At 42.1% G+C, this 13,322-nt stretch overlaps 1 protein-coding gene across 1 annotated transcript in view; it reads left to right on the top strand.

Moving 5' to 3' along the window:
* LOC128425500 (guanine nucleotide exchange factor VAV3) overlaps positions 1 to 13,322 on the top strand; it is a 90,438-nt gene that overhangs the window by 35,494 nt on the left and 41,622 nt on the right. The window contains exons 3-10 of the mRNA XM_053412112.1: positions 6,433 to 6,491; positions 6,577 to 6,642; positions 8,061 to 8,169; positions 8,300 to 8,398; positions 9,512 to 9,580; positions 9,972 to 10,075; positions 10,600 to 10,699; positions 10,979 to 11,074. Of these exons, the coding sequence (XP_053268087.1) occupies positions 6,433 to 6,491; positions 6,577 to 6,642; positions 8,061 to 8,169; positions 8,300 to 8,398; positions 9,512 to 9,580; positions 9,972 to 10,075; positions 10,600 to 10,699; positions 10,979 to 11,074 (702 nt within the window). The remainder of the gene's footprint in view (positions 1 to 6,432; positions 6,492 to 6,576; positions 6,643 to 8,060; positions 8,170 to 8,299; positions 8,399 to 9,511; positions 9,581 to 9,971; positions 10,076 to 10,599; positions 10,700 to 10,978; positions 11,075 to 13,322) is intronic.

Here is a 13,322-nt window from a genome sequence, read left to right on the forward strand (position 1 = left end):
ATTACCATGGCAACAGTGGAAGATTGGAAGCATTTGGGCCAGTACCTTCAGTTTGAGCTGTCCTAGGGCCTGCTGTCTTTACTCGATTTACCCTGACACAGTTTCATTTTATCATCCAGCACTCCTGCCCATCTGAGCACCCACTGGTGTGTCGGGCTCAAAACAGGATTTTTCTCCTGTGCATCGTTTGTGCACTGATACCTTGAAGCAGTGGAAAGCGATTGATCAACAGAAACCTGATCTGAAGTCAGCGGTGCAGGATGTCACTGTTATTTTAAAGGTGCATTATCGAGATGGTGACATGCACATAGGCAAATGATCAGTCAGTCAACACTCTGCTTGTTACACACACAGAGGATGAGGATTTATTTTAAACCAGCGAAAGTAGGTCTGTTAACAAGCTAAATCAACATGCTCCATTTACACTGTATTTTCTATTAAGTCTGCTGTCTTCACCATATGACTGTAGGACCAATGCATGTAAAGCAGTGTTCGCCCGCGCTGGAGTAAATGATGCAAGCGATGAGGATTGAGGACGAATGGGAAACGTGCTCCTCATTCCAATCAGCTCCACGTCTGTATATCCAAACACACTAATTATGTATTATGGCCGTTAATGAGCCGTGGCACTGATTGCCAAACATTAGCTCGTCACTCTCTGTGAGCCTATCAGGGTTTAACCGGCTCCGCTGTGCCGACTGAGTTTAATACACATCTGTCAGACAGACGTGCTCACACACAAGCCTAATGCTCTATGTGTGCGTATATGCAGGAGTGATTTGTTGATGCAATGACTTAAGACAATAGCAGGCAGAGATTTTCCTCCCTAACAAACCTCTGCAGTTCTCAAACTTCAGTAGAGTCTCAGCCAAATGAGAGCTTTCTGTTCCTCGGGCAGCCGAGTGTAATGAAATGGAACGTCTTCAATTTACACCATCTGACTCATCCTCTTAGAGACAGTCATCTTTGTGCAGGAGGAGTAAATATAAACTGTTCCAAATAGAGTGTGAAGACTCTCTGGGATATTAAAGAAGTGCTCAAAGGAGGGAGGGAGCAAATCCTGTGGAATCACAGTGATGGTAACAGTTTCTGAAGAGGCTTTCACACCTGCTTGTTCCTCGTGGTCGGACCAACCCCCTCGGGTGTTTCCCTCCTGGTTTACCTCATATGTGTGGGGGTGAGAAAACGCTGAAGGCGGGGTGAGCTTCACAGCTGATCCCTGGTCAGTCTGGTGTCATCTCTTCATGTCAAACTCATTATCGATCTGATAAGAGATACGTGGACCTACATAAGGATAATATCATTATAATGTGATTCTGGGATCAATATAATGCAAGACAATCAAACAACAATGATATCTGAGATCAAGCAATGTACAAAAAAAGCATTAAGTCTTTATCTTAGTGCCTTTTTAGTCTTTAACAAACACACTGTATCTTGTCAATGTCCACATGTGCCATCATCCCAATGTAAAATAATCATAACCTGACAAAAGTACAAACTATAAATATATATGCAGCAGGGAAATGTCCCCAGCGAGGGGGTGTGGATTATGGATTATGACGTTTCTGATACGCACCAGATGCAAAAATGGAAAAAATAAAAGAATACAAATATCTTAGGATGAAAACAAGGTCTTTGTCTGCGAAGTTGTGAATGAGATTCGAGAGCTTTTTTTTTTTTTACACATCTTTTTTTCGTTCACATACAACATACGTTCACATACAGCAATAATTCACACATACAGTGTATACAAAATTTGTTATAGGTAGAAAATAGCAGTAGGATGTCCTAAACGATGTATGATATTAACAAAGAGCTTAAACTGAGCCAGAACGGACTCCATGAACCACAATTAACCCTTGACCCTTCCCACCCACTAATTCAAGAGCTTTCGGTGATAAGAGAAGACAACGTTGTCGGTGTGCTGTAAACACGTGAATTTATCCTTTGATCTACCCAGCTGCCACCGCTCACAATGATACAGACATTTCCCTGTCGTTGTGAACACATCAGAACTGCACAGTTTGCTAATTTCATATGCGAAAAGAAAACTCCGGAAAATGTCCAGACACAATATTAATGGCATTTACTGGAGTTCTATTCTGGAGCTAGTGAAATACTGGATCCATTAAATTTATTGACTTATTATTTAAGCTCTTAAGTGAATCTTAATGAGCCGCGTACTGTAAAACACATCAATTTATTTTTATATTAGAGGGGGAAGTATACCTAAGGGTAAAATATCAGGAATAGAAATGAGGACATATAAGAAACAAAGCGAGGTTAATGCTTTAATTTTGTTCAAAATGTAAAAAAATATGAATTTATAGCTACAAATGACATCATTACATGGATTTCATTTTAGATTCACAAACCCCCTTTTAAACACTGCACCATTTTCAGCACTGATTTCAGTGATGACCTCAATTATGATCTGTAAACAGGAATAAAAGGTTCTCTGTGGTGATTCGGAAGGCTCGGTCTTTCAACAAATTAAATAAAATATTGTATGTGTTCCACTGGGTCATCTCCGTCATCTATTTTTAGCTGAAAATCTGTCATTTAGTGAAGTAAAAAAGAGAGAGAAAGGAACATGAGCCACAGAAAACGAGCAGAGAGCAGAAACTGGGACAGCACGCCGTGTGTGAAACCAATAAATCTTTTGGCACGTTACACATCTAATGCATTGGCCATTTGCTGAGGTGAAGGACATCTCCGAATAAAATGAGAAGAGGTAATCAGAGGGCTGGGACGTTGACCGCAAGGACACTGTGTCCTTCCTGTGTTTTCCGACCTGCTGTATATCGCCATTAAACCAAGATCATCAGTCTGATCCTGTCGAGCCACAAACTGCAAGCGTCTGTGTTTGAAGCCAAAGCGTCTTGATTACCCCCTGGTGGCTGGCTGCATTATAGGTCATAAATCCCGCCTCCTCCATGTTATCAAATGGAACACGGACCAGACAAAAAAAATCAAATCACACTCCAAACATAATCGTGTAAAAGATGGTTTCTGTCATTTCCGGCCATGATATGTCATTGGCTGAGGTCTGAGACTGACACACGAATGGTCGAGCTCGCAACCTTGGATGCTAAGTTGCGACATATATGATGTCTGTGTTCAGGTCCAAGCTCTGGTCTTGTGATTAATGTGAATCTTAGATGGGGGAATAGATGAAATAGGATGGTGTTTGCTGCCCTTAATTAACTATAGACTGAGTGGGGCAGCACAGAAGTAATAACTGTGTAAAGACAGAAATGAATTGGATTGAAGGAGTGATACCGAGCAGGTCGCTCTCCGGAGCCCTTGTGACAACTGAATCATGAGGTATTTTTAAGTCTCACACAAAGCAGCTCTGAGAACAGTGGTAATCATCTACAGTTTTCTGCTGACCAATGGAGTTTTGCAGCTAAACTTAAATACATCTCCACCACTCATTTCCTTTGTGCACATTTCTTAACATTTCTATTATTAGTGGTGCGACCGCTGATGGATGGATGCGAGTCCTCGGAAAGTCTTCTCGGCCGTGTGCACGTGGTCACTCTGGTTGCAATGGTGTGTGACTCATGTGTCTGCCGAGGCCAAAAGGGTTTCGATGCAGCAAAACTCGGCCGCAAAGTGGAAGAGCTCTAAATGCTGTGTTCAGCCTGCAGTGGATCTTCAGCTTTCAGTCGCGGTGTTCCTGCCAGCTGGCCTCCGAGTGTCCCGGCCTTCCTTCATGACGGGAGAGAGGGAACCACTGACTGTGTCGAGCAGCTGTGTGACGGTTAATAACTGGAGCGAGAACGATGCTCTGGGAAAATATCTGAGGAGTCACTCAGAAACTAGATGTGTCATTTTTAATGCATCCGTGTTTGCTCTTTTTTAATATTTGAACACCAGAGACAATGAGCACACACTGTATGTTAGGTTAATAGTTAATAGATGCTTGACATGATGTTGTACAAGCGTTTTTTTAATGTGCTAATGTCTGATTTAATCTGGTGCAAAATATGATGAACACAAATAATAATAATAATAATGATGAATACATCTTTCAAGCTCAAGCACAAAATGGTTTCAAGAGAAAAGAAAAAGTAGAAATTAACACCAGAAACCCAAGAAAACTCCCTCCCTATATCGACAGCACTGTACATTGATACATTTAAGTTCAAGTTTAACATTGTTATGATATAAAATAAAATAGCAAACAAGGTGTGGTTAGGATGAAAGTTTTATTTGATGGTTTTTCATTACTCTTGTTGAGGGTCAGACAAAGGTTGATCCTTTTTCCATGGAGACAAAGTTGTCATAACTCCACTGTGCATTGTCCAATCAGCCCCGAAAATCTGTCACATGATCAAAGTCCCGGCATGAACAGCTCCATAGGTCAATATTAACTCAAGGTTAACAAGATATATACGTTTGTTTATGAAGTAAGAAAGGAGAGAAGGAAACCCTTGAGATAAGTTGAAATGTCCTATTAACTTGTCATAATCCTGTCTTAGTTTGAAGGCTGATTTTTGTTCCTGAGTGATGATTACAATAATATTTCAATAATTATCAATGTTGCTTTTTGGTCTAACCCTACTCTATAAATGCCGTTCACCACCTCTGCTGCCTCCTTCACCCCCCCACTCCCGCCCCTCTGCTGCAGCCGCTCACCACTCATGTTTCCCTTTGATTTAGTTTGATGCCCTCGTCTGTGCTTCATGTTGTCAGTAGCGCGCTGACGCGTCTGATGTCGGAGATGATGAAGTGCTTTGCCAGATTTATGAAAAGTAAGGTTAGAGTCAGTGTTGGAAAGTTTACAAGCATCAGTTGATGCCTGGTATCTTAACACAGACTGTGGGGACATTTACATTTACTGGGTGGTTCCTATACATTATCTTTATGAGTTCTTGTGACCTGACCTGAACTCAACTATGGAACACAACTACCTGTTATGAGATCCTCTTGATTTATGATGCCTAAGGAAGATGCCATATCTGTGCATCTAGATAAGGTACACCTTGAGAGTCTGTGGGGGGACCGAGGTGACGCAGGCTTATATATGTTTTCCCTCTCGAGAGTACAACACTGTGAAGCATCAGCTTTTCCATCGGACTCTCTGCGAGTATGATGGAGCAAGAATCGTCTCTGTCTACAGATTCATGTCATAAAAAATTATATTTTTAAGAAAGAACAACTGAGGCTCATCGCGTAGTTCCTTTATTCAGCCATCAACATCATCATCATCATCATCATCAGACAACTGTGCAGAATATATTTCTTCATCAGTCAGTGTCCTCCTCTGTCTCTTTGATTGATCAAACGCAGGGGTGATTGATCACGTATGACTCGATTGATCCATACCACTTGGCTCATCATAAGAGACCCTTCAAAATAAAAGGCCCTCCTGGTAAAAACGCTCTGAATACTGATACACATAAAGTCCATCAATCATCGGCATCAATCCGATGCTGGGCAAACATGAATTCTATGTCAGTGACAAGCCGTGCATCGTGATATAAGTCCCATGGTGCACCGTGGCACAGTGTGGACTTTAAAGGGTGACAGCAGAAACAGCATGTCCCTGGTCTGGGTGCAGCTGTTTGTTCTTTGTAGTGTTGGGGGAAGGGGAGGGCCCAGTTGTGTGATCAGTATCGATCTGTGAGGGCTGATGCTCCAGGGCAGATGTATCTAGTTTTTTTTTTTTTAAATCAGTGTGCAGGCGTGTTGTCGTAACAGCGACAGTGACCCACAGACAAACACGGCTGAGTGTCGACTGGGACCATTAAGCTGTATGCGAGCAGGTGACCTCAGCTGTGATCAGTCAAGCAGGTCAAACATGCACTTGAAGGGTCAAGGGCTCCGGCTAACACTGTCATCATGAAGTGAATGTGTGAGGATTTTCAGAAGCTCAATAAAAACCTATATGGTGCAGATATTAAAGCTGGTATTTTTTCTTTTTTGCACACATTATATTTCTTATTATTTCTTTTTATACTTCATTATTTGGTTTCTTGAATGCATTGTGGTTATCTCTCATTGATCATTACTTTGTGCAGCCCAGTTACCATGTGTAACACTGGCTGTCAGAGTGTTTGAGATTGCTGCCCTCATGTGTCTCCTTTGAGTATTGCAGTGTATGTTTCTACAGTGCAGATGACATTAAATGAGAATAAATGGTAAACAGACTATAATTTATACTGTGGTTTTCTAGTCACATCCACCACTCAAAGTGTTAAACATTAGTAGTAGCTTTTAATGTTGCGCTTCTTTTTAATCATACACTGTCGGTCCGGACGTCAGCGGCAATTTGGGGTTCAGTATTTTGCTCGAGAGCACATCAGCATCCTGACTGGAGAAGCCGGGGATGGAAACCACCAACCCCTGTTTAGTGGCAACTAGCTCTGTCTCCTGAACCAAACTGCCGCCCAATAACATATCCCTCTTTTTCCTTTGCAGGTGATGGACACACTTTCCAAACTTTCCCACTCAATTATTGCACAGCAAACTGGAATCAGGTGGGTTTGGACACAAAGGTTATATTTTGTCATATTGCCTCATGAATAGAATTAACACAAAATGTTTTCTGTTTTCCCTCAAAAGGCCTTTTCCAACAGAGGAGAGTGTTGAGGATGAGGATATCTACAACCATCTGGTGGATCTGATAGAGTATGTGTACCCCTCTCTCTCAGTTTTCTCTCCTCCAGCTTCATTTCTTAAGGTCTATTTATTATTTAGTCTCTTGTTTTAAATATGGACAGGATGTCGTGGGTTGCAGGTGACATTTGTTCCCTGGGTGTTGACTGGAAGGCGGCCAACACCTCCCAGGCTACCAGTATGCGCCCGCCCTGCTCACAGGCGTTGTGGGCATGTGGCTGGATCATTTTTTAACACCCTCTTCCCACACACTCATGAAAGCTCTACCAGTTTAAATAACAGATTTTCATGAACTCAATTACCCCGTTCAAACTCGGGAAAACTGATCAGACACTGACAATTTGCTGGTAATTTGAAGACCTTGCATTCAACCAATCATGATGGCGGTGTTTTAACTTGATCAAAGTAAGAAATAATATATTTTTTTTGAACATTTGAAAGTGAAAAAGTCACAAAATCCTAATATTCAACACGTGGCAAACAGGACTCCTCACAGTGCCAGGCAAAGGCTTTTTTATCTCAAAACGATGCAGCGTTGCGGTAAAAGACCGACTGTGCCTTAGTTCATCAGGATCAGGGACTTATCTTAACACCGCAGCCGTCATTCACCGTTTTCTTATAACTGAAGTTCAGGTTCAGCACTTTTCCAACTGTTTGGGGCAGCGAGTCTGCGGAGGCCTGACTGGCCGGCAGCTCCCAGCTTGTTCAGGATGCTCAGCACAGCAGCGTCTCCACAGGCTGCTCGGTTTCAGACCGATAACCTCCGAGTGAACCAGGCCACGAGAACTGGGATCCTCATAGGACTTCCCCCCCGCCCCCCCCCCGTCCTGCCTTGTCAGATCATGAGTAGGAAGACGAGGGAGAAGAGAATAAATTAGTCCCTGACCACGCTCTTCTGCAAATGTAAACAGCGCCCAGATCCAAACACACATCTCCTGCTGTTATACAACTACTGCAACCTACAAGGTGCTGTAACAGTGTGGTTTTATATATGATGGGTGGTTTGAGTCTACACACAGTCAGTGCTTTACCTGCTTGACTCCCCCTCTATTCTTCACACACTCGACATACCTGCACTATCCACTAACCCCATACTAGCCTGGGATCCTTCTTAGATCAGTTTATCGAGACCTCCTGGAGTCTGGTCATTGAGGGTTGTTGTGCTTTTGCAGGTCCCTCAACTCTGAGATTAAATTTCTTTGATCTGTCACTTCTTAAAAAAATCACTTTCACTTATGTCAGGATTTCAATTTTAATCCATTTAAGTATTTGTTTTATTGTTTTGTTAACTTTTTCAAAACCTTTAACCTTATTACGTGTGTGGGTTCTTGAGCCACTTTGAGCGAGTTTTGTTCCTGACCAACGAGTGTGTGTGAACATTCCATGTGCTTGTGATGTCACATAATGTTGTCGTGCCCCGTGTGCTGCAGTGAGAACGGGGTGGAGGATGAGGAGGATCTGTATGACTGCGTGTATGACGATGAAGACGGCGGCGAGATCTACGAGGACCTGATGAAGACGGAAGCCCTCCCTCCTCCGGTCAGTGTACACTGAGTCATCGATGTGAATATCAAAGGGTTGTGGGGAAGACGTCTGGTTGATGAATCAACAGCCCACAGCTTTGCGGTAACAAGTTGGTGTGTGTTTGTGTGTGTGTGTTATTGTGTAGGCGTTTCACAAGCAGGAGACCGACATCAGGAGCTGCTGTTTAACAGAGATCAAGCAGACAGAGGAGAAATACACTGAGACTCTGGAGTCTATAGAGAAGGTACTTGCACACCTTTGGCCCCGCATTGGGTCATGTTTACTGATAGTAAAATGTGTGAGTCTTTGAAATGTCAGTAGATGATGTTAACATATCAAAGTTTGAAGTTTTATCACAATAGCAGCTGCATCCATCAAACTTCTGAGAGTTAAACTGAAATATCAAGCCCACTGAATAGTGAGTTGGCCATTTTGAAGTGTTGTCCGATTGTTTAGTGGATTTCTTTTCCCTTATACTGTGCACTCATTATTTCCCATACTGCATCATGGAAAATAGGGGTGGTACTCACTAAATAATATATTCCGTCATGCAGTGTGTTGGTGGCAGAGGTACAAGAGGATGTGATCAGAGCAGCTCACCACAGCACAAACTGAGAAACACCCACTCGGCCCGCCACACAATTTGTTTGAAAAACATCCTCAGGACTGATTTAATTAGAGGTGATCCTGTCAAAATGGCAGCTAGCCTCAATCAATACTATGTGAGCAGTGAGGAATCTCAACAATTATCACAAGGAGCCCACATTCTGCCACAGTGGGTTAACAAAGAAACGCCATATTGATCACTAGCAATAGTGATCAGTGTGTAAAGCTGTAATCGGTAGCATTTGGGTAACTGTGCTCAGAGAGAGAAATAACCCTTTGACATTAGTTTTGCGTAATCCCCGAACAAACTGTAATCGAAAGAGCACAAATTGGGAGGGAAGCCCCTTCTCCACCCCCCGGCTACTTACCTCCTCCCTCCTGTGCACGGTCACGTCTGGAAAAGGAGCTGGGCTGATTTCCCAGCGGGGCACCTCACCAGATGACTTTGGATATGAAGTGGATGGTGGAATGTGGTTTGTGTTCGCCCGCTCCTCTGAGACGTGGAGGTGACGATGGCGGCGGCGGCGGCGGCTCTCTGAGAGGAAATCATTAAATTGCAAAACTCTGAAAATGAGATTATTGTCGTGACCCAGACGGTCCCCCATGTTTTTGCTGACTGCAGCTTTTTTTCCCACAACTCTAATATAATAACTTCTCGTAAAATGACTTTCCCACTCGGACTCCGGAGGGACGAGATTCACACCCTGACATTCTCTCTCTCTCTCTCTCTCTCTCTCTTTTTCTGGCGCAGCACTTTATGACGCCGCTCACCATGTTTTTATCCATGGTGGAGATGGAGAGGGTGTTTGTGAACATCCCGGTGAGTCACTGTCTGACACCACACTCTGTAATCATCCAGAGAGCTGGTCAACTGAGGGTCACAGATGGATTTACTGGACCTGAATGTGCTTTTCACACAGTCACTGATATCAGCAGAAAATACATGTTGTTATGTGCTCATTAGGTTTTATCTGTTATTGTTTAGTTTGAAATTAGTTGTCCTTTCATCAGTTAATAATTGTCCATCAGCCATTTCAAATTAAAAACATTTTCGAATTTCATCTTCTTCTCAATTTTTTTAACATGATAATCAGCTAAATGTTTTTTGGGGCGGCTGCTCAGACAGAACACAAACACAATCCAGTTTAAAAAATGGTTCACCCGATCTTCTCACAATTTGTAGTAGTGATGCCATTACTTTTTCATTTCAGGAACTGGTGAAAGTTCACAAAGGTTTACTGGTGGAAATCCAAGACTCGGTCCACCACAGAAGTGCCCAGAACCTTTACCAGATCTTCATCACTTTCAAAGAGAGGTACATCATCGTCATCCTCCTCCAGCATAAGCACACACACAACACCTGAAACAGACTCCATGAGTGTTCAGAACCACGACCTGCTGCATCAGCTTCTTTACACTGTATATTTCAGATCTGACCTTGAGCCTCTTTTTATATTCTTACATTAGGTAACTGTGAGTCCAGTATGAGCCAGTATGTAGTCTGAGACCCTCTGGTCCTGAGACCTGGCTGAGGGTTTAGAGTCTGAGGGAATGAAGCTGAGTCAGTGACACATCTTAAATCCCTCATTCCAACATACTTTTATCAGTCTGTCCTGCACCTTGTTAGAATTGTATTTGTCTCTGTATTCAGTTTAAATCCCTGTTTTATTATGTAGTTTATCTTCTATCACTGAACTGGTTGGAACTTGTATCTTACATACTTATCAGATCAATACACAGAACTATATATTTTTTATTATGCTTTTTAACTTGTGTCCCCAGACTTTAGCTTTATGCTTTGTTAACTTTAGTAATAATGTGTCTCACCGTCTCCTCCAGGTTGTTGATTTATGGGAAATACTGCAGCCACGTGGAGACGGCCATCGCCTCCCTGGACGACATCAGCAAAGACAGAGAGGACGTACGCATGAAGCTGGAGGTGAATTCTCATCACTGGTCATAATAAATATAATTAATTAAAAGGTGGAGCCATTTGTTAAAACGTTAGAGCGGTCAGAGGACGCCCTCGAGTGGTGACCTGAGGCACTGCAGGGGATGACAACCTGCTGTAGTTTGCTCCTTGAAACTTTCTACGTCATAAACATTTTTTTTTAAGTGAAAAGAATTATCTTACACATTCCTTCAGACTGACTGCTTGTCTTCACTTAGTGTATATATGTACATAACTAATCAAAGGATTTTCTTATGTGCTGCACAGGAATGTTCGAAAAGAGCCAACTATGGCAAGTTCACCCTGAGGGATCTGCTGGTGGTTCCAATGCAGCGAGTCCTGAAGTATCACCTCCTCCTGCAGGTACGCTGATCTCATATTGGCAATCTTTTATTCCCCACACCCTCAGTTAAAAAGCCAAAACATGAGAACAGGCTGTCAGTCAGTTTTATTCCACACGTCCTTCTGCTCCGTTTGTGTAAATATAAAGCAGAACTAGGTTTTTCATGCTTAAACCGTTCAACAGGATCAGGCACGTTTTGAGTGCTAGCCAGTGTGTTTGACTCTTCTTGTGATGAGTCCAAATAATTACACCATGCATGTGGACTAAGGAGAGTTTAAAAAGGTGCTGAACAAAGACAAAGATGAAGGAAGAGAAAGTCAGACACAAGGTCTCAAACTCTCTGATTTACATAAAGAACAAAAAATGTCCTTTATCCCTCATCACAGCCGTTTAGTGAAAGTAACTTGCTCGTACTTGTATAGAAATTTGAGTTATTTTCTTGAATATTTCCATTTTATAGAAACTGGATACTGCTTCTCCACTCCAAACAGAGATAAATATTTTTCTTCTTCTCTAATGTGACAGATATGGTTACAAGAACAAACGTTTCAATTATGACATCAGTGAATAATATATGAACCATGTAGTTGCATTTAGCCACGGACTGACCAGCCTCATTAAAAGGCTGTATACATAAAAAATACATAAATAATAATGAGTATATTTTAGTAATGATGCCTTTCTACTTTTATCTAACTTAAGTTTCTTCTTTTTACCTAAAATAAAGGATCTCAGTACTTCTTCCTTTAGCTGTGTAATGAGCTGTGTGTGCTCATCCATCTTCCTACACATAAAGTTCAATTTAAATGTCGTCACTTCGTTTCCGGATGACTCAGATATTAAAGCTCCATCATCTGACTGGAGGAGCAAAAGGACTCCCCGGCACTACCCCACACCTCCACCAGTGGCGCTGTTGTCCGTGTTTTATTCACCTGCCTGGCTTTGTCCTTCAGGCTGTGAGACTCTTCTGTTTCTGCCTCTTCTGTATGACTGAGTGTGAAAAGACCGGAACATAACTGACAGGTGACGGAGACAATGACTGAGGAGGATGACGAGATAAAGAGGGGGACAATAGATGAAGAGGAAGAGCTTCTCTGAGGCTGTGACTCAGGTGTCATGTTCCTTGTTTAGACATTTCAGAGATCCACATTTTCAACTGATTGCATCTATTGTCGTCAGTGATTTTGTGTTTCTGTTGTTTTTTCGTGATTTCAATTGTGATCTTAAGATCTTAAAAGTTAAATATAACAAAAATCTGTAAATGATGTGTTTGGCAAAAGTAAAAAACTTTGACTTTGTGATCCATCAGTCTGAATGTGATTGTATCTCTTCTATAATAATTCAAAAAGGTTATTTTCAAGCTATAGCATAGCCAAGGTACAAAGAGTTACCCTCTGTAGTTAGAGATGCTATCCAAATCCAAGAATACAAACTTGAACCTGGATTAAGCTGAAGTTGTGAATTTGTTTTTCATTTTACAAATTAAAATTAGACCCTAAAAATGTGAACAAGTGGAATTCAAACCATGGGAAATACATTTCAGTTCTGGAATATTCTACCGACTCTTTATTTTGCAGCAGATTAACTCTTACTTTGGATTAACTGTCACTTATTTCCGGCAGAAATTAGTACTTTTTAAAATGTTTTTATATTAATAATAATAATGATAATAATAATGACGGATCATGTATAAGACATTAAAATAAAAGCAGATACAAACAAACCAAAAGAATACATTAAATAAAAGATAAAAATACCTTTCTTCCATTAAAAGGTAAATTAGTTTTTATCAAACCCTCTGATCACCCCCCATGTTGTCATGTAGTGTCCTGATCAAGCAGAGTGATTCTGTTGTGTCCACACGGTCCGAGTTCCCTGTGGAACCAGCTGGTGATAGTGAGCTGCTCTGAATGAACCCTCCGCTGGGTCACTCTCCCACACTGTGACAGAGGGAATGTGTACAGCTAATGTCTTGTCACATCCTCTCTCTCCCCGACTTCCTCTCTTTCGCCCTCGCTTTCTTTCTGTCTTTTTTTTGTCATCAATCTTCCTCTCTCTTTCTTCCTGGCTGCCGCTCATCATTTCTTCTAAACCCCCCCCCCCCCCCCTTTCTCCCGAAGCCGCAGTTTCCCAGGATGAGTCCATCATGTATGGTCCCAGCGAACGGTGTGACCACTCCCCTCCCCTGTATCTCTGTGGATGTGTGTGTGTGTGTGTGGGGGGGGGGGGGGGGGTGCAGGAGCGAGCCTTGAAAGATAGGACTCTGCC

Source organism: Pleuronectes platessa, chromosome 20 (genome assembly GCF_947347685.1).
Source record: "Pleuronectes platessa chromosome 20, fPlePla1.1, whole genome shotgun sequence".
Taxonomy (NCBI): domain Eukaryota; kingdom Metazoa; phylum Chordata; class Actinopteri; order Pleuronectiformes; family Pleuronectidae; genus Pleuronectes; species Pleuronectes platessa.